The sequence below is a fragment of the Pseudorca crassidens genome, chromosome 3 (assembly GCF_039906515.1).
Source record: "Pseudorca crassidens isolate mPseCra1 chromosome 3, mPseCra1.hap1, whole genome shotgun sequence".
NCBI lineage: Eukaryota > Metazoa > Chordata > Mammalia > Artiodactyla > Delphinidae > Pseudorca > Pseudorca crassidens.
The window spans coordinates 100,597,564-100,615,000 of NC_090298.1; the positions used below are offsets into that span (position 1 = coordinate 100,597,564).

The 17,437-nt window shown below is 38.5% G+C and overlaps 2 protein-coding genes across 3 annotated transcripts in view; one reads left to right on the plus strand and one right to left on the minus strand.

The window, feature by feature from the left end:
• SRFBP1 (serum response factor binding protein 1) overlaps positions 1-2,789 on the plus strand; it is an 81,704-nt gene extending 78,915 nt beyond the window's left edge. Inside the window, exon 12 of the mRNA XM_067731528.1 lies at positions 1,441-2,789. The gene's annotated coding sequence lies outside the window, so the exon portion shown is untranslated. The remainder of the gene's footprint in view (positions 1-1,440) is intronic.
• LOX (lysyl oxidase) lies at positions 2,070-16,979 on the minus strand. Of its 2 annotated transcripts, XM_067731530.1 has the most exons (7): positions 15,960-16,977; positions 15,499-15,607; positions 14,199-14,336; positions 12,807-12,963; positions 9,297-9,392; positions 8,824-8,939; positions 2,070-5,672 (listed from the first exon to the last, which is right to left on the minus strand). In XM_067731530.1, the coding sequence occupies exons 1-7, from the start codon at positions 16,579-16,581 to the stop codon at positions 5,666-5,668; spliced, it is 1,245 nt and encodes a 414-aa protein (XP_067587631.1). In that variant the 5' UTR covers positions 16,582-16,977; the 3' UTR covers positions 2,070-5,665. The 2 variants fall into 2 exon arrangements, with proteins under 2 accessions (XP_067587631.1, XP_067587633.1); XM_067731532.1 differs by lacking the exon at positions 2,070-5,672 and having other exon boundaries at positions 8,820-8,939; positions 15,960-16,979.
• Between the last annotated feature and the right edge of the window lie 458 nt (positions 16,980-17,437).

A 17,437-nucleotide genomic window follows, 5' to 3' on the forward strand; every position in this document is an offset into this window, starting at 1 on the left:
TTTTCCTAAAACCATCTCACTGAAAAACTGTCGTTGTAATAATTGAAAATGGTTGATTCTCATGGTTTGCTGTATGACAATGGTATAATTCACTAGTTTGCAAATGACTGGTTGGCAATATTGGCTCCAAAATTTTCAGGCTCCAAATGTATGCATTAGTTCAGTAAAGATATGTGAATAAACATCCAGCATTATTGATTCATTTTTAAAAGGAGTTATCTCTTAAAAGCTTCTATCATTGCATTTGTCCCTAGTCCCTATTATGTACAGTTGTGTCATGAACTCTGGCTTGACTTGGTATTTAAAGGAATTAGGAACTGGAAATACTGTATTTCTAACATCAGCAAAGACATGTTCTTGGTCATTGTATTGATGGTTCACCTTGTGGTTTGCGGCTGTTTTTTCTCTCTCCAAAGTTGGTGCCTATTATCAACAGTTTAAACAGCAAATTATTGCAAACTGTAAATACATGCATATGTCCTTCCAAGTCATTCATTAGCAGTTTTGTTTTTCCCTGCCCACTGTGAGAAGTACTAAGATTTAATTGAAATTTATTTAAGCTATGCTATTATGTATAACATAATAATTTCAGTTATACAAAATGAATGAGCCATGAAGAAAATGACTGGTTCATCCTGAATGTTATAAACAATATGTAGGAGAGGAGAGATTTTAATTAGGGGTATATAAAGCTTTCAAGTTACCTAACAAATAAGAAAGATCTCTGTTTCCTTCTGAAAGAGAACATGATTTAGAAGCTGAAATAATCGTTTCCTTTGAAAGGACCCTATTTAACCATGCAGTTTTTTGGAAGCAAGGCAGGCAGTAAATTGGTGGGTTTCAGGTATTCCTATGTCCTATAGTGCAAATGCTACCTCAATCATACTTTAAGTAATTTGTAAATGATCTTATTTTTATGAATTGATAATTACTTAATATGTCATATTCCAGAGTTTTCCAAGAAGACAAAAAAGTTTAACAGGATAACAAGTGCTATTTTAAAAAAAAAAAGAAGACTTGTGGCAAAATAAATTTGAGAAACACTGGCTAACAAACTGGTTTCTTTCCTGCAGGGCTTCTCAGAATCTTTAACATGGTAATATGTATTGTGAATCGCCACCATAAAGATAACATTTCCCATAGTTATTTTACTGTGGGGTTCTTTTTGAGTAGAGTATTTGTGAAACTAGAATTCCTTAATACATGCTTTAAGTGATTTATTCAACCTATGTGTTAATTACCTACTAATATGTGGCAAGGATTAGAAATATTAATAAATGAGTAACTTAAGGCAGTCAAAGTTTCTGATAGAAGGGAAAACCTGCCTTTCCCTATCTTTGGTTAGTGAGCTAATAATAATGAACAGTGCCTGAAACAGTCAACACTGATGAGAGAAAGGTAAACATCTTTTACACTAATAACATATTTTGCCTTGAGCAGGTGAGGAAAGCAGGAAATTGGTGGTTTCCAGTGTCACTAATGTCCTGCTAATGTCAAATCTGAAAATTGCCAGACACAAGCCTACGTCTACTTTGCCTGCAAGAGCTCCTTAAAGGTGAATTGTTCGTGGGTTAATTTTTCAAATTGTCCTCCCAAAACACTTGCCCACAGTTTGGGGCCTGTTTGTCCTCTCAGGTTACCAGCTTCCAGGCTAATCTGGTACACGTTTAAATAAGGATTACTAAGATAGCAATATTTTTCTTCATATAAATAATTTGTATCTAGAGCTGGATGTGTCCCCTGGGTGTATATATGCTCTTGTATATTTCTAAGAAATGCTAATCAAAACAGAGAGTGGTTATTCTTACAATGCTTGCCCTGTATCCTTGGAAGTGGTCGGTAATGATGACAAACATTAGAATCTGTTCATGTATGATAGTTTCTTTTTAAAACGTCAGCTAGATTTTTATCCATCACAGACAAGTTTCAAGTCATGTGAGCTTGTTAAATAATTTGTTAATACAAAAGGCAATTAAGCAAAACCACCAACCATACACATGGCTTTAAGATCTTAATCTAAAGTGAAATTCATATCATTTATTTATATGTAATAATAAATGACCACTCTAGACACTTGAAATCATTTATTCAAGGCATTTTTACATAATCTTGCAATCATAGTGTAGGCATATAATAAAAGAATGTGAGAGTGTAAAGAAGAATATAAAGCCAGTGTCTGGGCATTTAAAATAAGAGCTCTTCAAAAAAGTTAAAAATGTTTTACAACTAGAATTCCTGAAAAATTTGGGAGAAACTAAAACTTCATTAAAAACATTACAATACCAAATCACATGTTACTCAGTTCATAGCAAGCAGTTATATATTAAATGTTTATATCCTGTGAGCTAAGACAACACATTTTACATTCAAGTTGAGATAATTCAGCACCATTTTGGCTAGAAGGTTAAATGAAATGCTTTAAGTGTTCAAAAGTGGCCCAGGACTTTTGGTAGCTGGGAATGAAATATGGCTATTGATTGAATATATTGATTGTGAATATGAATTCTAAACATAAAAAATATAGAAAAGGGTAATTTTTATTTATCAGTTATACTGTTAACTATCAAAACAAGCTATTTTTAAAACAAAATATCTTCTGACCATAAATTCAATATTTTAACAAATTTGGTAAAAATAAATTCTTAGTACCATGATAATTTTAGTGAACTGCATTTCCTCTACAATCTAAGTATGGGGAACGTTTATGAGTGTGATTATCTCCTATGAGGTCAAGGAGAAAAAAAATTGTTCATTATTAAAAATAATGCCTAGTGAATAATTAGATGATAGCAATTGTGAATAAAGTCATTATGTAAAAATATAAAGATTTCCTGGAAATAGGCAAGTTATGTGTTTGTATGTTATGGTACTGTTGCGAGACTGAATCCTAGCCTCAAAGGTCAAGACATCTTTAATGCAGACTGTGGTCTGAATAATTATGAGGCCACTAATATGGCATGTGGAAGACTCACTAAGTTATCTTTCCATTTAGCCAACTTTTTCACAGTTCTGATTAGTTTAAAAACCAGTCTCTTTTCAGTACTCAACATTCTTTGTATCATTTCTACTTCCTATTTAAAAGATTTTTTATTTAGAGTTTGGTAAGACTGGATTATATTTTTTATTTTATTAATGGATAAATTTTACCAGCTAATCATTATCTGTGAGTCTTGGTGGTTATTCAGAGAAGAGATTACTTGAGGTTCAAAAATATTGAGTGTTAAATCAATACTTGTGAGTTATGTGGGAGTGTTTAGGGGTGGGGAGGAATATTTATATAAGGAATAAGTGAGAATCTTTAGCCTCTTAATTGAAACTGTTTTTTTCTAAAATCAACGAAATAGTATGTGTTACATTTAAAAGGCAGACACTTCAGGGGTTGGAAACATAGTTTTAACTATTAGTAACACATACATGCATATATCTATTCATCTTTAACATTTTCTTTAATAAACTATGGTCATGAAAAACAATAGTGCTTAAAACAGAAATTCTTTTAGACATGTACTTATGATGTTAAAAATGAAATAAGCTGAACCTCATGGGTTATAATGACATTTCAAATACTTATTGAGGTTAGGGACAATCATTTTCATATCCCAATGCCTAGCATGTGAGTGCCTAGTGTATATTAGGCCTTTAAATGATGATGGATGTACAGATAGATGGAAGGCCCATGGAATGATAGTAAATACATCTTCTCATATGTATCCAAAGGCCATGATATTAGCTAGTTTTTAGTGTAGGGGTAAGAATCTTAATGAAATGACAGGTCTTAAATCTGTAGATGCCAGTCTGGCTCAGTATTAATACTGACAGTAGTTTTTGTTTTTTAAAAAGCAAGTATATTAAAATATCTCTATTAGAAAAGATTACAATTTAAAAGAATCATTCTACAGTCTTAAAACTAAAAGCAATTTAAGGCAAAGAGGTACATCAAAGAAGCTATCCCATAGCTCAGATACTAGCTCAGTGGAAGTTCTGGGTCTCTATCAAGCTGTCTGTATTGTCTCTTGGTAAGTGTGTGCCCTGGCAGATGAGGATCATGTGGCCCACTCTATCTACCCTTGATTACTGTCCATCTCTAGCCCCTCTTGCCTTGCTAGGCACTCGTTGAGTGCAGAACGGTTACTTGTAGCTGGTGTTGACATTACAGCTCTATGACATATAATACAGGGATGCCAACTCACTTTTAAATTCTACCTAATGTGTGCTGGCACTGGAAATACCTTGCTTGAGATTTTAATACTGGTTAAGGGAGGAAAATTTCTGCTTAAGCACCACTAACTTAAACGTGTAATTTGATTTCTTTCTGTACCTTTTGAATCTCAGAAAAATAGAAATTCTCCAAATTCTGTTGTGGCACATGGTTTCACAGTTTAAAATAAAATCACAGCTGTCTCATGCAACACAGTCCTTGGTTTTGCAGAAAGTTGTTGTTTCTTTCCTTATTGACCAACATCTCAAGTATATAATGCTATGTGCTTTGCTAATTTGTATTATATTTCAGACACACACAAAAAAACATGTATGACTGATTCCTGGATGACCTAGGATAATGTTCTTGTATCCATATACATTGTCATTTATTCTGGATAATTTAAAATTTTTCAGTCTTATTCTTTTTAAAGCTGATCATTTAAAAAACGTAGAAAAGTTGAAAATCCTAAGGTGTTTTTCATTAATATTTCTAAGTATTTTAGAGACAGTTGTGGTTTGGGGTACTTGTTTGAATGATTTTCATGTAAGCAAGGAAATTTTTTTGGCTAATAGTTTAATATACTTAAATGCATACTATCTCTGGATGTATTACATCTATCACCAGAATGACTTCCCATTGACACAGTTGTCCTATGTATAGCAGTCCCCAGAACAGTAATTTTAAGAATGCCAATTAAAAGGTCTCTGCCTGTAGGAAAACTAAAGAATAGAGGGGAGCATCAACAAAGGTCAGACAGGAGTTGGGCAGCTCAATTACTTAATTAATTCCAAAACAAAAGCTGACTTAAGTCAGAATGAAATTTTACACTTGACAGAAAGAAAGGAGTTTATCTACTAATTTTAAAATGTAAACATAAATTTTATATAGGGTGTAACTATCTGAATACATATATTGCCATTTCTCTGCTATATAGTAATATTTCTTGACACCAATGGTAACGTGTTTGTTCCTTCCTCAGCACCAAATGTGTCCATATCTATTTAAACAGTAGGAGCCTCATTTCTAAAGTAATCTATTCTAGGACATATATAAGCCAGTTATTATTATGGTTCACTAAAGTTTCAGAACTTTAGAAAATTCTCAGTTTAAAATAATTTTGACTCATTCATTGAAATATTTTTTTTCGTTTTGCACTATAATTTCAGAAGGAGCATAAGAAATTTGGATTTCTTTGAAAGAGCCAAGTGTGCAATTACAGACTTGAAACACTGCGTTAATTCACAAAGTAATGTGAATGATAATATTAAAAATTTCCAAAATAATGCCGATTTAAATGTTCAAAATCCAGTTATGTGCTTTGTTACAAAACAGTCCAAACAAAAATTCCTTTGTTGTTTTCTGTTCTCTCTTTCAAAATACATGAATCCTACTGAAGTTAATCTATTTTTTCCCACTTCAGAACACCAGGTACTGATTTATCCATTGGAAGTTTTGGCTTGCTTTCTAATACCTAGATTAAGAAAACAAAATAAGACAAGTTATTAACCTGATAATACTCTGAATGAGTATAGTAGACAAGTTTAAAGTCACCTTTTTAAAATATGTGTCTGTGTATACAGATAGATGGATAGATAGATAGCAATTTCCCTCAACCAAAGGGATAGTCACCTTCTGAAATTATCCATTAATACATTATTTTAATACTGATTTGAAGAAAGTGACTATGTCAGTAGCAGAAAGTGTATGCCTGATACCTACAAACTTGATCTTTAGAGTTAAAAGAAACATCCTCTGAAACAATCAAGGCTAAAGCAGGATTTATAGGAACAGCAGCCCTGGCCCGGTGAGTTCACTCCTTGCAGCAAGTGTGGCATGTCCACTAAGAAGCAGGTTCATGACCTCTGCACTGTCCTGCATTAGTCCTTTCCCAGCATGGTTCTGGATGTAGAATGTTACATTAACAGGCCGAGACTGGGTCAAAGCCAATAAACCTAATATTGTATTTATACTGTGATCATAGATCCCCACATAAATGAAATAAGAATCACTTAGTCCAAATCATAAACCATCAGTTTCCAAATAGTCATTTCTATGAAAAAAGAACTTAATCATGGTATCTTAGAATTGAACTGGGCCACAGAGTTACCTGGTTCATACGTTGGGTTTACAGTGAGGAAGATGAGGGAGATAGGACACATCAAAGGCAGACACTTTCTTACTGGGTGGTTTTTACACACCAATAGAATGCTCTCAAATATTTGATTAGCATGAAAAACAATCGGTGAACTAAGAGGTGATGTGTCTTTAAGAGTTAAAAAAAAAGTACAATAACGTTACCAACGGAATCACACGCACTTGCTTACAGAGCCACGGACTGACCACATGGCTTTAGGCAAGATACACACCTTGCTCAAGAAACTTCAAAGACTCCCCGTGGCCACCAGGATGAAGTTCAAACATTTTAGCTTGCTCTTCAGTGCTCGCTTTGATCTGGTCCCAAATTTTCCATTCTTTTTGCCCATGAAACTTATGCCTTAGCCAGACTAGAAGACTTGCTTTTCCAAACATGCCCTGCAATTTCTTCTTGCCATGCAGTTGCAGGTGATGTTGACTCCTCCCAGCATGCCCTTCCTTAACTCTCTCCAGTGCAGTCCTCCTCAGCCCTCAAGGCCCAATTCAAATGCTGTCCTAAAGCCACTCCTGAATCTCAGCCAGAGAAAATTTCGCCTTCCTCTGAACTCTGATCCCTACCAAGGGAGGCGAAAGTGAAAGTCAAAATATAAGAGGTGAGCATCATTCTAAAGGTGAGGGTTTCTTTCGCAAGTCAAGGTTTCTGTACTTCTCCCATTATTTTCCACTCGTAGAGAAGTATGAGCTCGTTATTTTATTACAAATCACTACCTATGGGTCCTTTCATTTTTTCATATTTTCATCTGATCAATATTGCTCATTAAAATTTTACATCAACCACTCTTGCAATTTATAGTCAGTGACAAGTGGCTAAAAAAAGAGAAAGAAACTATGCTGGAACAAAATAACAAGTTTTATTTGTTCTAAATATCTAGCAATACCCAATTCAATGGATTCTACTGATGACAAGCAAGACACCTTCTATACAACAACAGAATCACCTCACCAGACCTTTTCCTCATGGGAGGGCAGCAGTTGTACCTGAGAGTCACTTAGCTTATTGTAGCAGAGATCATCCTGTTTTGACTACATTTTATTTTACCCCTCATCATGGAATTTTCATATTGTATCAAAAATGAAAGTGCCAATGAATACATAATGAGTGAATAAGGAATTATAAAAATTAAGGGAAATTAATCCACTTATTTTAAATTATTTTACTTTAAGTTCCTCCTCTTCTGGGGATTTTCAGTTATACGGTGATCAGCTCCACACAATATGGGCCATAAACAGCCAGGTTTTCTGTATTTTGGGCATGTTCAGAAGAATATACTTGATAATCTTCTTTCAGTGCTACCTACACCTTTGCTGTCATAGACTACATCTGTCTCTAATGCTATGATGACACTTAAAAAGCACAGGCTTTGCTTCTCTATGGAAATAAGGAAAAGGCTCCCCTCCAAGATGAATGTAGCCCAATGCACTTTAAGCTCCACCTTCCTCCTGGCTAGGATCCCCAGTAGTGGGCAAAATATGCACAACCAGATAGGTTTATCTGTACTTTGGAAAGCCCACCAACTACAGGTTCATCTGCAGCAACCACTTGGTTTGTGTAGCAGGGAGAAATTTCTATAAATTTTAAGTTTCTAGGGTAGCTCTGTTAGACACCTTTCTGCATGATCCATAGGCACTCACTGGTGCCTCTCACATCACAGCAAAGCTGACATGTGTTCAGTATCACTCTAATGGTGTTCTTGTGTTGGGAAGGTATCACTCACAGGTGGCATATGTAGTTAGAATCTATAACCCAGCATCACTAGAGCAGGCAGTGCTTAAGGGGTCAAGGTGGGACAGAGAGACAAGAACGCAAAACTACCCTTTAATTACTCTCATCAAAGCACCACACCTGTAATATTTACATGCTGGGATTCCTTCTAAGATTTCATTCAAGGAAGGGTTTCAGGACTAGGAAAATTATGAAGGCACCTCCATACAAGCCTCCTTTTGCAGGGTATTTCCCTATTACTTGTGTTTGTAGAACTCAAATATGTGAAATCTTGATTTCTACAGAACAGGTGGTCTGACCTCTTCAGCTGCATGCTTTAAGACAGTCACTTTCAAAGTGTACTTTGAAGAACTCTAGGAATTTCTTCAGGGCTCCTTCATGGACTATGGGGAAGAGGCGGGAAACCGAACTCTCTGGGCTCCCACAAGGTTATCCACACTGCATATTGCATATTTTACAGACTCAGCTGCCATAGACTTTGAGGGTAAACAATGTGCTCTGTGTCTTGTCTTAAAAGCTAAGTTTCAGGGTGATAAAAACCTGAGTACATCCCCTTCTCCATTCTCTAGCATTATCAAAAAAAGATCAGCTCTAATTATGTTATAGTACAGAAGCTACCGTTTTCTACCTTTGGTCTATTTTACAAGGAAGCTGCAGTAGTAGTGAAAACAAATGTGTATAATGCCTATCAATGAATTAAAACTCATTGTCAGGAGAATTACTTAGCTAGGCAAATAGGACTCACGGTGAAATTGTGCAGCCCGAGGCATATGCATGATGTCCTGTGTAGCGAATTTCACAGCGGACGACATTGTTGGTATAGTCTGACTCAGGCACCAGGTAGCTGGGGTTCACGCTGACCTAGGCAACATAAACATCATCTGTGTTTCAGATTTTATTAGCAGTGTTTACTGGTTAATTTCTTCCTATTTTCACAGGGCTAGAACAGAGGCAATGTGCTCCAACTAAATCAAGCAGGGAGGGGGTGTAAGTTAGGCACATGGTTCAACTCTGGAGAAGTTATCGAAAGAGGCTGTATATTTTTCCCTAAGTTCTTTCAAATAAGAATTTTTAAAATATATCTAGGTTGGTTTAGAAGTACTTCTGGAAGATGTATAATTGCTTGAAGGACCGTGATTATTTAACATTGGAATCCAGAGAAGAGGCCCATGAGTTGCAACTGAAGTAAATTATGGGTACATATTCAAAGTTCTCTACCTTTAGAATATAGTTTCCAGGTTTTACATCTGTAATATCAATCCACTGGCAGTCTATGTCTGCATTATAGGTATCATAGCAGCCAGGACTCAGCCCCTGCAACAAATAAAATTCAAAAATTAAAAAGATGGTATATGGCTAGAATGTGCTAAAGAATATGCTTATTATTTGCAAATGAAATTTTAAGTTAGTACTTACAAGAGTTTGACATAAAACTATACTTATATTGCATCTCCTTTGAGAAGTATATATTACTCAGCCTTATAGCACCTCCAGCTAAAAAAAATACAGGACTAATATAAGTAGTAGTACATCTCGCTTCTTAAAATTGTCATAAATCACTAGTGATAAATACAATCTTAAGTGACAAAATAGGCCTCTACCAAAATTCTTGAATATTACCAGTTCAGGAATAAAGGCCATGTAATAATCAACTTGACTCAAATGTCTTGTCATCAGTGGAACTCTCCAATTTCTCTTCTTGGAAATTACCTTCCTATACTCTGAATATCCAAGATACTCTGTGTATAGATTTTATGGTATTTATCCTTCTCTCCTCTATATTAAAGTCATACTATATAAGAATATATCTAACTAGAGATTGTAAGCTCCCCAAGGGCAGAGTCATATTGCATTTTTGAATAGTTAACACTTATGAACTATGTATTATATGCCAGGATCAATTAAACGTGTTAAATATATAAATTTAATTCTCACAACTACATGAGGCAGGAGGTAGTATTAACCCATTTTACAAATAAAGAAACTGAGGCACTATAAGGTCAAACAGCTCACACAAGAATATACAGCTAGTTAATGGCTGAGCTGGTTTTGAGTTTAGGCATTTGGGGTCCAGGGTCCCTGATTGTAACCACCACACTATGTTCTTTTTCACATCATCACTGAATATTTTGTTGTATTAAAGGGATGATTGCTACATCAACTCTACTTGCAAAGATAGTCACTTCAATAAGTAAATGAGTGCCTTCTACAGGCTGAGAAGAGAAAAACACCACTAAGATATGGTCCTTGCTCTCCAGAAAGTTATAGCCTGGTGAAATTTGCTCAAATTGGAGTCCATAGGTATATTCTTGATTCCACTAGTTCTTCATCAGACGTTTTAACTGTTGTATTTGCATTCTAATACTAATCAAAATGAATTAAAAAGTATAGGCTAGAATCATTTAAACTCAATACCACGATTTAATTTCAGCAACCAAAATTGTTTGGTGCTTAAGATCACCTTGGTCACCAGAGAGATGGCAGAATCATCTAAAGCGTGTTCTACTAGTGCTGGTTTGCCTGTGGTTTGATTTGGGAAGAATGGGGGAGAACTGTGCTCTCATACAGCACACAGTAGTACAGATAGGCCAAACTCAAAAAGTACCTGTGCCACAGCAGTGAGAACCATTTTCCCACTTTGGTCCATACCAACTTGTGCTCATTCGTTAACCTTATGTTGAGTAGTCAATATATTATGAAGAATTTTCTGTTTCTGATTTCCAGCACATAATTCTGATTCTGGCACATAATATATATTCAGTAAGTGTTAGCTATTATTGTTGCTACTACTACTACTACTACTACTACTACTACTACTACTACTACTACCACCACCACCACCACCACCTTCATGGCACTGTAAGGGATTCACTGGATTAGATACCCATTTAAGACTGGTTTAAATAATGCTACAATGCTTATCTTACCTTTAAGTGAACAAAAGAACTTTAAAGAATGCTGAAATTGCCACTCTACCTTACTCAAGTGGCAGAATTTAAGTATAAGCTTTGATTATTTGAACTGGCAAACAAAAAAGGAGTCTTTCAGGGCAGTAAGCAAACAGGCATTTCCTGTATTCACACTTTAAAAACTTTTAAAAAAATGTAGAACCTTAGCCAAGCCTATATAGATTAACTATTTGGTTTTAGCAAAACATAACTGTTTGTTACATAAATTAATGAGGTTAATGTAACTTTCTAGTTTCGTATATATTTAATATGTAAATTTGTTATCTAAGAACTTATATGAAAATATAAATATAAAGAAGTCCTATCTAGTATTACTTTTGGATACATTTAAAAACTTTATAATACAACTAATCTAAGTCAATACTGGGACTTTGTGAGAATTTTTTTTTCCCTTTAAATGAAGCCCATGTTCAAGAAACACCAGTCTAGTGAAAAACACAAATACATTAGTCATTTGTAGTGTAAGACCTAGTGAATAATGGTTAAATAGGACACAAACGGAGGATAATTAACAAGAAAGCTACCTAGCTGATTCACTTCATTATAAACAGAAACGAACACACCATTGTAAAGCAATTATACTCCAATAAAGATATTAAAAAAAAAAGGAAGCTACCACATAAAAAGAAGTAGGGTCACCCCCCACGGAACTGGGGGACTCACATGCTATAAATACCTATAGTCTTGATTCAAATATTTCAGCAGTGAGCTGTCCAGAGTGCCTTTTTTTCTAAAGGAAGAAAATAAACTCCAGGTCCACTGCACAGGTGGGTGCTGTGGGACTTAGAGATCACTGAGTGAAAAGGGGACCTCTATATACACATATGTGTAATGTGTGGGTAGGTTACATCTCTTTTGCTTAAAGAGTAAGTCCTGCCCCAGGGCGAGAGGAATTGAACCCTTACCCCTCCAATTGCTATGATGTTCTAAGCTGAGGGAAAGAAGCAACGATAACATTTAGGTCACCAGAAAGCTTCCTGCCACAGCCCTGGAATTTGCTTCCCAAGATGCCAGCTGCTGATCCTTTTGTGCCCTGAGTTATGTACATTCACTACTTCCTGCCAAGATTTCCGCTGGAGTAAAATTATAATGTCCTTTTACAAATTAGGGTTTCTTATGGAAATACTGGCACAGCTTTTAAATGACACACATTTTCCCATTATAAGACATACAAACTGCTTAGGACAGCACTCTTTTTAAAAATCCATCCAAAGGACATCTGACATCAATTATACTGTAGGTTTAAATATATATGCATGGAGAAAGAAACTGTGTCCTCTGCTCTTCTTCATATGATTAAAAGAGACATTTTTAAAAGTACTTTTTAAGAAACTTATTTTCTGGCCTTTTGCTAATCCCAATCACCATTCTATTTTTAGTTTAATAGGTAGAGGGAGGAATAGTTTTGCAGGTGACAAAACAGATATCTTTTCTACAATTGCTTACCAATCAAGTTAAAGAATACAGAATGAGTGCAGAAACTGGAAACCATTAGGATTTTTTCAGATAATAAACTACTGCTTTTCACTGTAGAACATAACAGGTAGGCACATTGACTTTCTGTGATGATGAAATACTTTAAAAGTAATTTGGATCATCAAGCCATCCCTTTCCTTTTCCCAATAATTTACCATATGGACTAGATGACCCCCTAAATAAAATAGTTTTTTCTTTTAAAAAGACAGCCTGCAGGAAAGAAAATAGAAGACTGTTTTCTCTCTGAAGCCTGTGGGTTCTTGATTCCAGGTTGCCACCCTACCTGTGTGTGTGCAGTACATGCAAACCGCCTATGGTAGCCGTAGTCACAGGATGTGTCCTCAAGACAGAAACTTGCTTTGTGGCCTTCAGCCACTCTCCTCTGGGTGCTGGCATCAAGCAGGTCATAGTGGCTGAATTCATCCATGCTGTGGTAATGTCTAATGTCCCACACAACACAGAGACAGTGGTCAGTAACATACAGAGAAAGCAACGAGGATTCTAGATGACATCCCCACTGCTTCCTGCACTTGTTTTCACATCAAAATTGAGATCAAGTTGATCTTCTTAAAGGTAGATTCATGCTAGATTTTTTTTCCAGGACAAAAATCTATCAAAATTATAAGGCTTTAACTTTGCTACTAGGAAAAAAAGACCTACTTTGAGTATGTTGCTTTTCTATTTCACTCTGTTTTATATTTGAATATTAAATAGAGATAGTAAATTATCTTTGTTTAAGTGAAACTTGCCATATGTTATCTAGTATATCTCCTTTGGCTGCCACTACCGATGCTTCATTCCAAAATAGAAGAGCACTTGTCTCTTGGGAGGTTTCTGTGAAATTTTAAAAAAATGTGTTCTCACACATTTAAAATCCTTACTAAAATGCAAAGGAGAAATAAAGGCATGTTTTATCCACCATTATTATTTAACTAGTATAAACTTTTATTTAGAAATAATTCTATTTTATCAGCAAATTAGGTGCTCACATCTATTTTCCTCCTTTCATTAAAGTGAAGGTGCTGAGCTGTTCATCTTCTCACATAAGGAAAGAACAAGAAGAAATGGCTTGAACTATAGAAAGTTTAAGGGCACAAAACAGGATTTCCTGGCAGTAAACACCTAGGCAAGTTACCAAGTCAAACTATAGAATTACCTTATGTGAAAATATTTAAATTTAGGATAAAACAAGCAACTACCTTTTGCTTGGGTTTGATACAGGCCTTTTAAAAGATTGAGGTAGGCCCTTCTCAGTTCATGGAGTAAGTCATCTACATCTTTCTTTGAGAACAGTATCTGAATCCTTTTCATAATGTGTGATCTTTATTAAATGCTATGAAATGCTAACTAATTGTAGATGATCTTGACTGTAATAGGCTTTTTTAGAACTCTTACCTGTAGTATACTGGGATAAAATTCTAGTGAAGCTAATTGCTGTATCCTATCAACAGTTTTAATAAGCTGGGCTTAGAGTTTCCAGTTTAAAAGATAACAGGATATAGTAGTTGATGTATTATTTTAAAGATACATTTCCTTGATTATGTCAAATCACACAGAGAAATTCTAAATGTAAATAACAGCAATTTTCTCTCTTTGTGTAAGAATTTGTCATATCAAGAATCACCTGTAAAATGAAAAAGCAACTCAAAAGTACCCAAGAGGCCTGTCCACTTACTGGTGACAACTGTGCCATTCCCAGGAATATCTCGGTCGGCTTGGTAAGAAATCTGATGTCCCTTGGTTTTTCACTCTTTGGGGAAATCTTAGCAGCACCCTGTGATCATAATCTCTGACATCTGCCCTGTATGCTGAGCTGTGATTTTGAAAAAAGAAACATTATTATTTTCACAGAATATTAACTAAAGACAAAATTATAAGCAAAACCTTTCCATTTTATAATGGTCACTACCCTCTTCCCCCAACTAGGCTATCAGTTCCAAGAGACCAGGGCATTTTGCATACATTTTTTTCTTAAACAGTTAACTAAGATGTAAAGTGGGGAAGTAACTCTAATAAAAAAGTATTCCCAGATTAGATAAATAATTTAGTAACTATCTTTAAAACAACGGCATTACTGTAGTAATATAGGGAGTGCAATGGTGTGTGGTGCAAGACTCTAGAATGAAGATGATGAGCTTGGATTTCTTCTTTTAGCTGGACAGTTATAAAGGAAGTGGAAGAAATTTACAAAATAAATTTTTTCTTATTTATTTTGTGTGAATATATATATTTAAAAACTATTGATGACCTTATTTTACATTAAAAAAATTTTTTATGCATCTTATCAAATCATCTTTTGCTCCCTCTGCTGGTTTCCCAGCAGCAAACTCAGGGAATTCCATTCCCCAAATTGCTAAGATTTTATTTTAGGACTAATGCAAAAACAAAGCTCTTGCTCATGCTCTTATTCTGGCTGAAGTAATACCAAAATAACTAAGTTAATTGTGGCTTCAAATAAAAGAAGAAAACTATGACACCCAATAAGGGGTGCCGTACTGGCAAAGTGGCTCCCAAACTTTTAAAGGGGTATTAACAAGCTCTTCCATTACAGTATTTTTTCCACGTTATAGTTTAATAAAACCTTATTGGAAACAGTTGGCTCCAGAGTTTAAGGATCTTGGAAAAAGAATAGGAGACACACACACACACACTCTCTCCCTCTCTCTCTCTCTCTCTCTCTCTCTCTCTCTCTCTCTCTCTCTCTCTCTCTCTCTCTCTCTCTCTCTCTCTCTCTCTCTCTCTCTCTCTCCAGGATAGGGTTTGTTTCATCTCCCTGACTTGTGCCACAGTTTGAAAGTCAGAACCCACAGAAATCTTCAAAATTTTAACTCTCCATCCAGGTCAGCATGCCCAGGAGAACACGTTCCACTTCCCAACTCCTCTCTGCACGGAACAAGAGTGGTCAGAACCAGGCACTTGGGCAGCACCCCCGGAACCAAGACGGAGGAGCTGGGCCGAGGAGATACAGCTGGTACCTGGCCAAGCAGTTTTCCTCCGCAGCGCATCTCAGGTTGTACATGGCCGTCTTCTGCACGTACGTGGACGCCTGGATGTAGTAGGGGTCGGGCACCAGGTCCGGAAGACCTAAACGTCAGCCAGGCGATAGGCAAACCAGTGAGACAACTCCGCGGCCCTCACCCTGGCTCCGGGTCCCTCCATGTCCCTTACTCCTCACCCTTCACCCAGCCGGACTGCGGTTGTAGGGCTGCGGCTAGCAGAAGAATGGGGACGCCGAGGGCTGCAAAGCAATGTGGAAAGAAAGCAGGAGGGGCCAGGCGCGCGGTTTGCAGCAGATTCCAGGGCTGCCTCTGCAGGAGCAGGGGGAGGGATGGGATCTGCATGGACTGAGGCCTGCCGCGCCCAGGCAGCCACGTCGGGGAGCCACAGAGTTGGGGAAAGGGTGCGCGGGTGTTTCCGGCGACTTGGGGGGGCTTACCATACTGGAAGTAGCCGGTGCCATATCCGGGCCGGTACCTGCTCCCAGGCCTGGGCCTTTCGTATGTGTCGTAGTAGTTGTAATAGGGGTTGTCGTCGGTGTACTTGTAGGGGTTGTACGGGTCGTCGCCCACCATGCCGTCCACGTCCACGCGGTTGGGCGGCCGCAGGTTACTGAGCGCTGGGAGCTCTCCTGGCGCCGTCTGGTTACCGGTGCGCGGGGCCCCAGACATTGAGTAGCCAGCTTGGAACCAGTGGCGGGCGGCGGGCCTGGGGCGGCCAGCTGCGGCTCCAGACGAGCCGGCCGTCCGCGCCCGCGCCGCCACCGTGCGGTTGTTGCGGAGCAGCAAGATTGGCGTGCGCAGCTGCGGGGCGGTGGCGTTGGCGGCGCCCGGGGCGGTGGCGCCCGTGTCTCGCCGGCGCTGTGGCTGGTACTGCGAGCCCAGGCTCAGCAAGCTGAACACCTGCCCGTTGTTCTCCCATTGGATCTTCTGGCGCCAGGCGCCCGGAGCCGCCGGCTGCTCGCGAGGCGGCTGCTGGTGGCCGGCGGCCGGCGGGGCGCAGCGCACGAGTGCGCAGAGCTGCAGCGGCCCGAGCAGGAGTGCGGTCCAGGCGTAGCGCATCGCTCCCTTTGCTGGATTGTCCCCGCTCCGGGAGGACGTAGCTCGGAGAAAAAAAAAAAAAGAAAGACGGGGCTCAAATCACGAGAGGGAGGGAGAAATCTTCAACTAGGGAGGCGGACTGGGCTCGCGTCTATCTCAGTCCCCACCAAGCAGTGCCAAGGATGGGCTGCAGACCCTCTCCAGTAAAGGCGGCTGCTGGGACGTGGCACTCGCCTCTCTCCTCTTTCTCAGTCCTTCTGGAAGGCGACGGGGAGCGGCGTGGCGGCCCCGGCGAACGGGCAGTGTCTGGAGTGAAGGAAGGAGGAGAGATTTTAAACTTTCTGGCACATTTGCAAAGTTACACAAGCCGTTCTGGCCCGGCCGCCCCTCCGCTATTTGTTCACGTAATGTGATTGGAAACGTGCAAGGCGGACAGCTCCTCGCCTCTGCCCCTCCCTCCCCTCCCCGTCTTGTCCTCCTCCCCCCAGACACGTTGCACAGGGAGCGTTAAGGGGAAAGAACAAAACGGAACACACATCCTGAGACACACTCTTAATCTGGGGCGAACATGCAGGAATTTCAAAAGACTCAGACAGGCAAAGCCAGCCAGGCCATGGGGCGACGCCAAAATATGCACGAAGAAAAATGCTATTAGGTCACCAGCCCTGCAGAGGCGGGAAGTCGGGAGGTGGGGAGGGTGCTGGGGGCGAGAGTCGGGGATGGGGGGAGGGGGGAGGGGGAAAGTGGGCGGAGGAACGATTGTGACTAACTTATCCATAAGGAGTTAACCAGACAAATTTCCACACTCCTCGCTTTTATGGGAAGCGCCTTCAGCAAATAAACCCCAAGATATCAAATTTTGTTTTTCTGTGTGTAG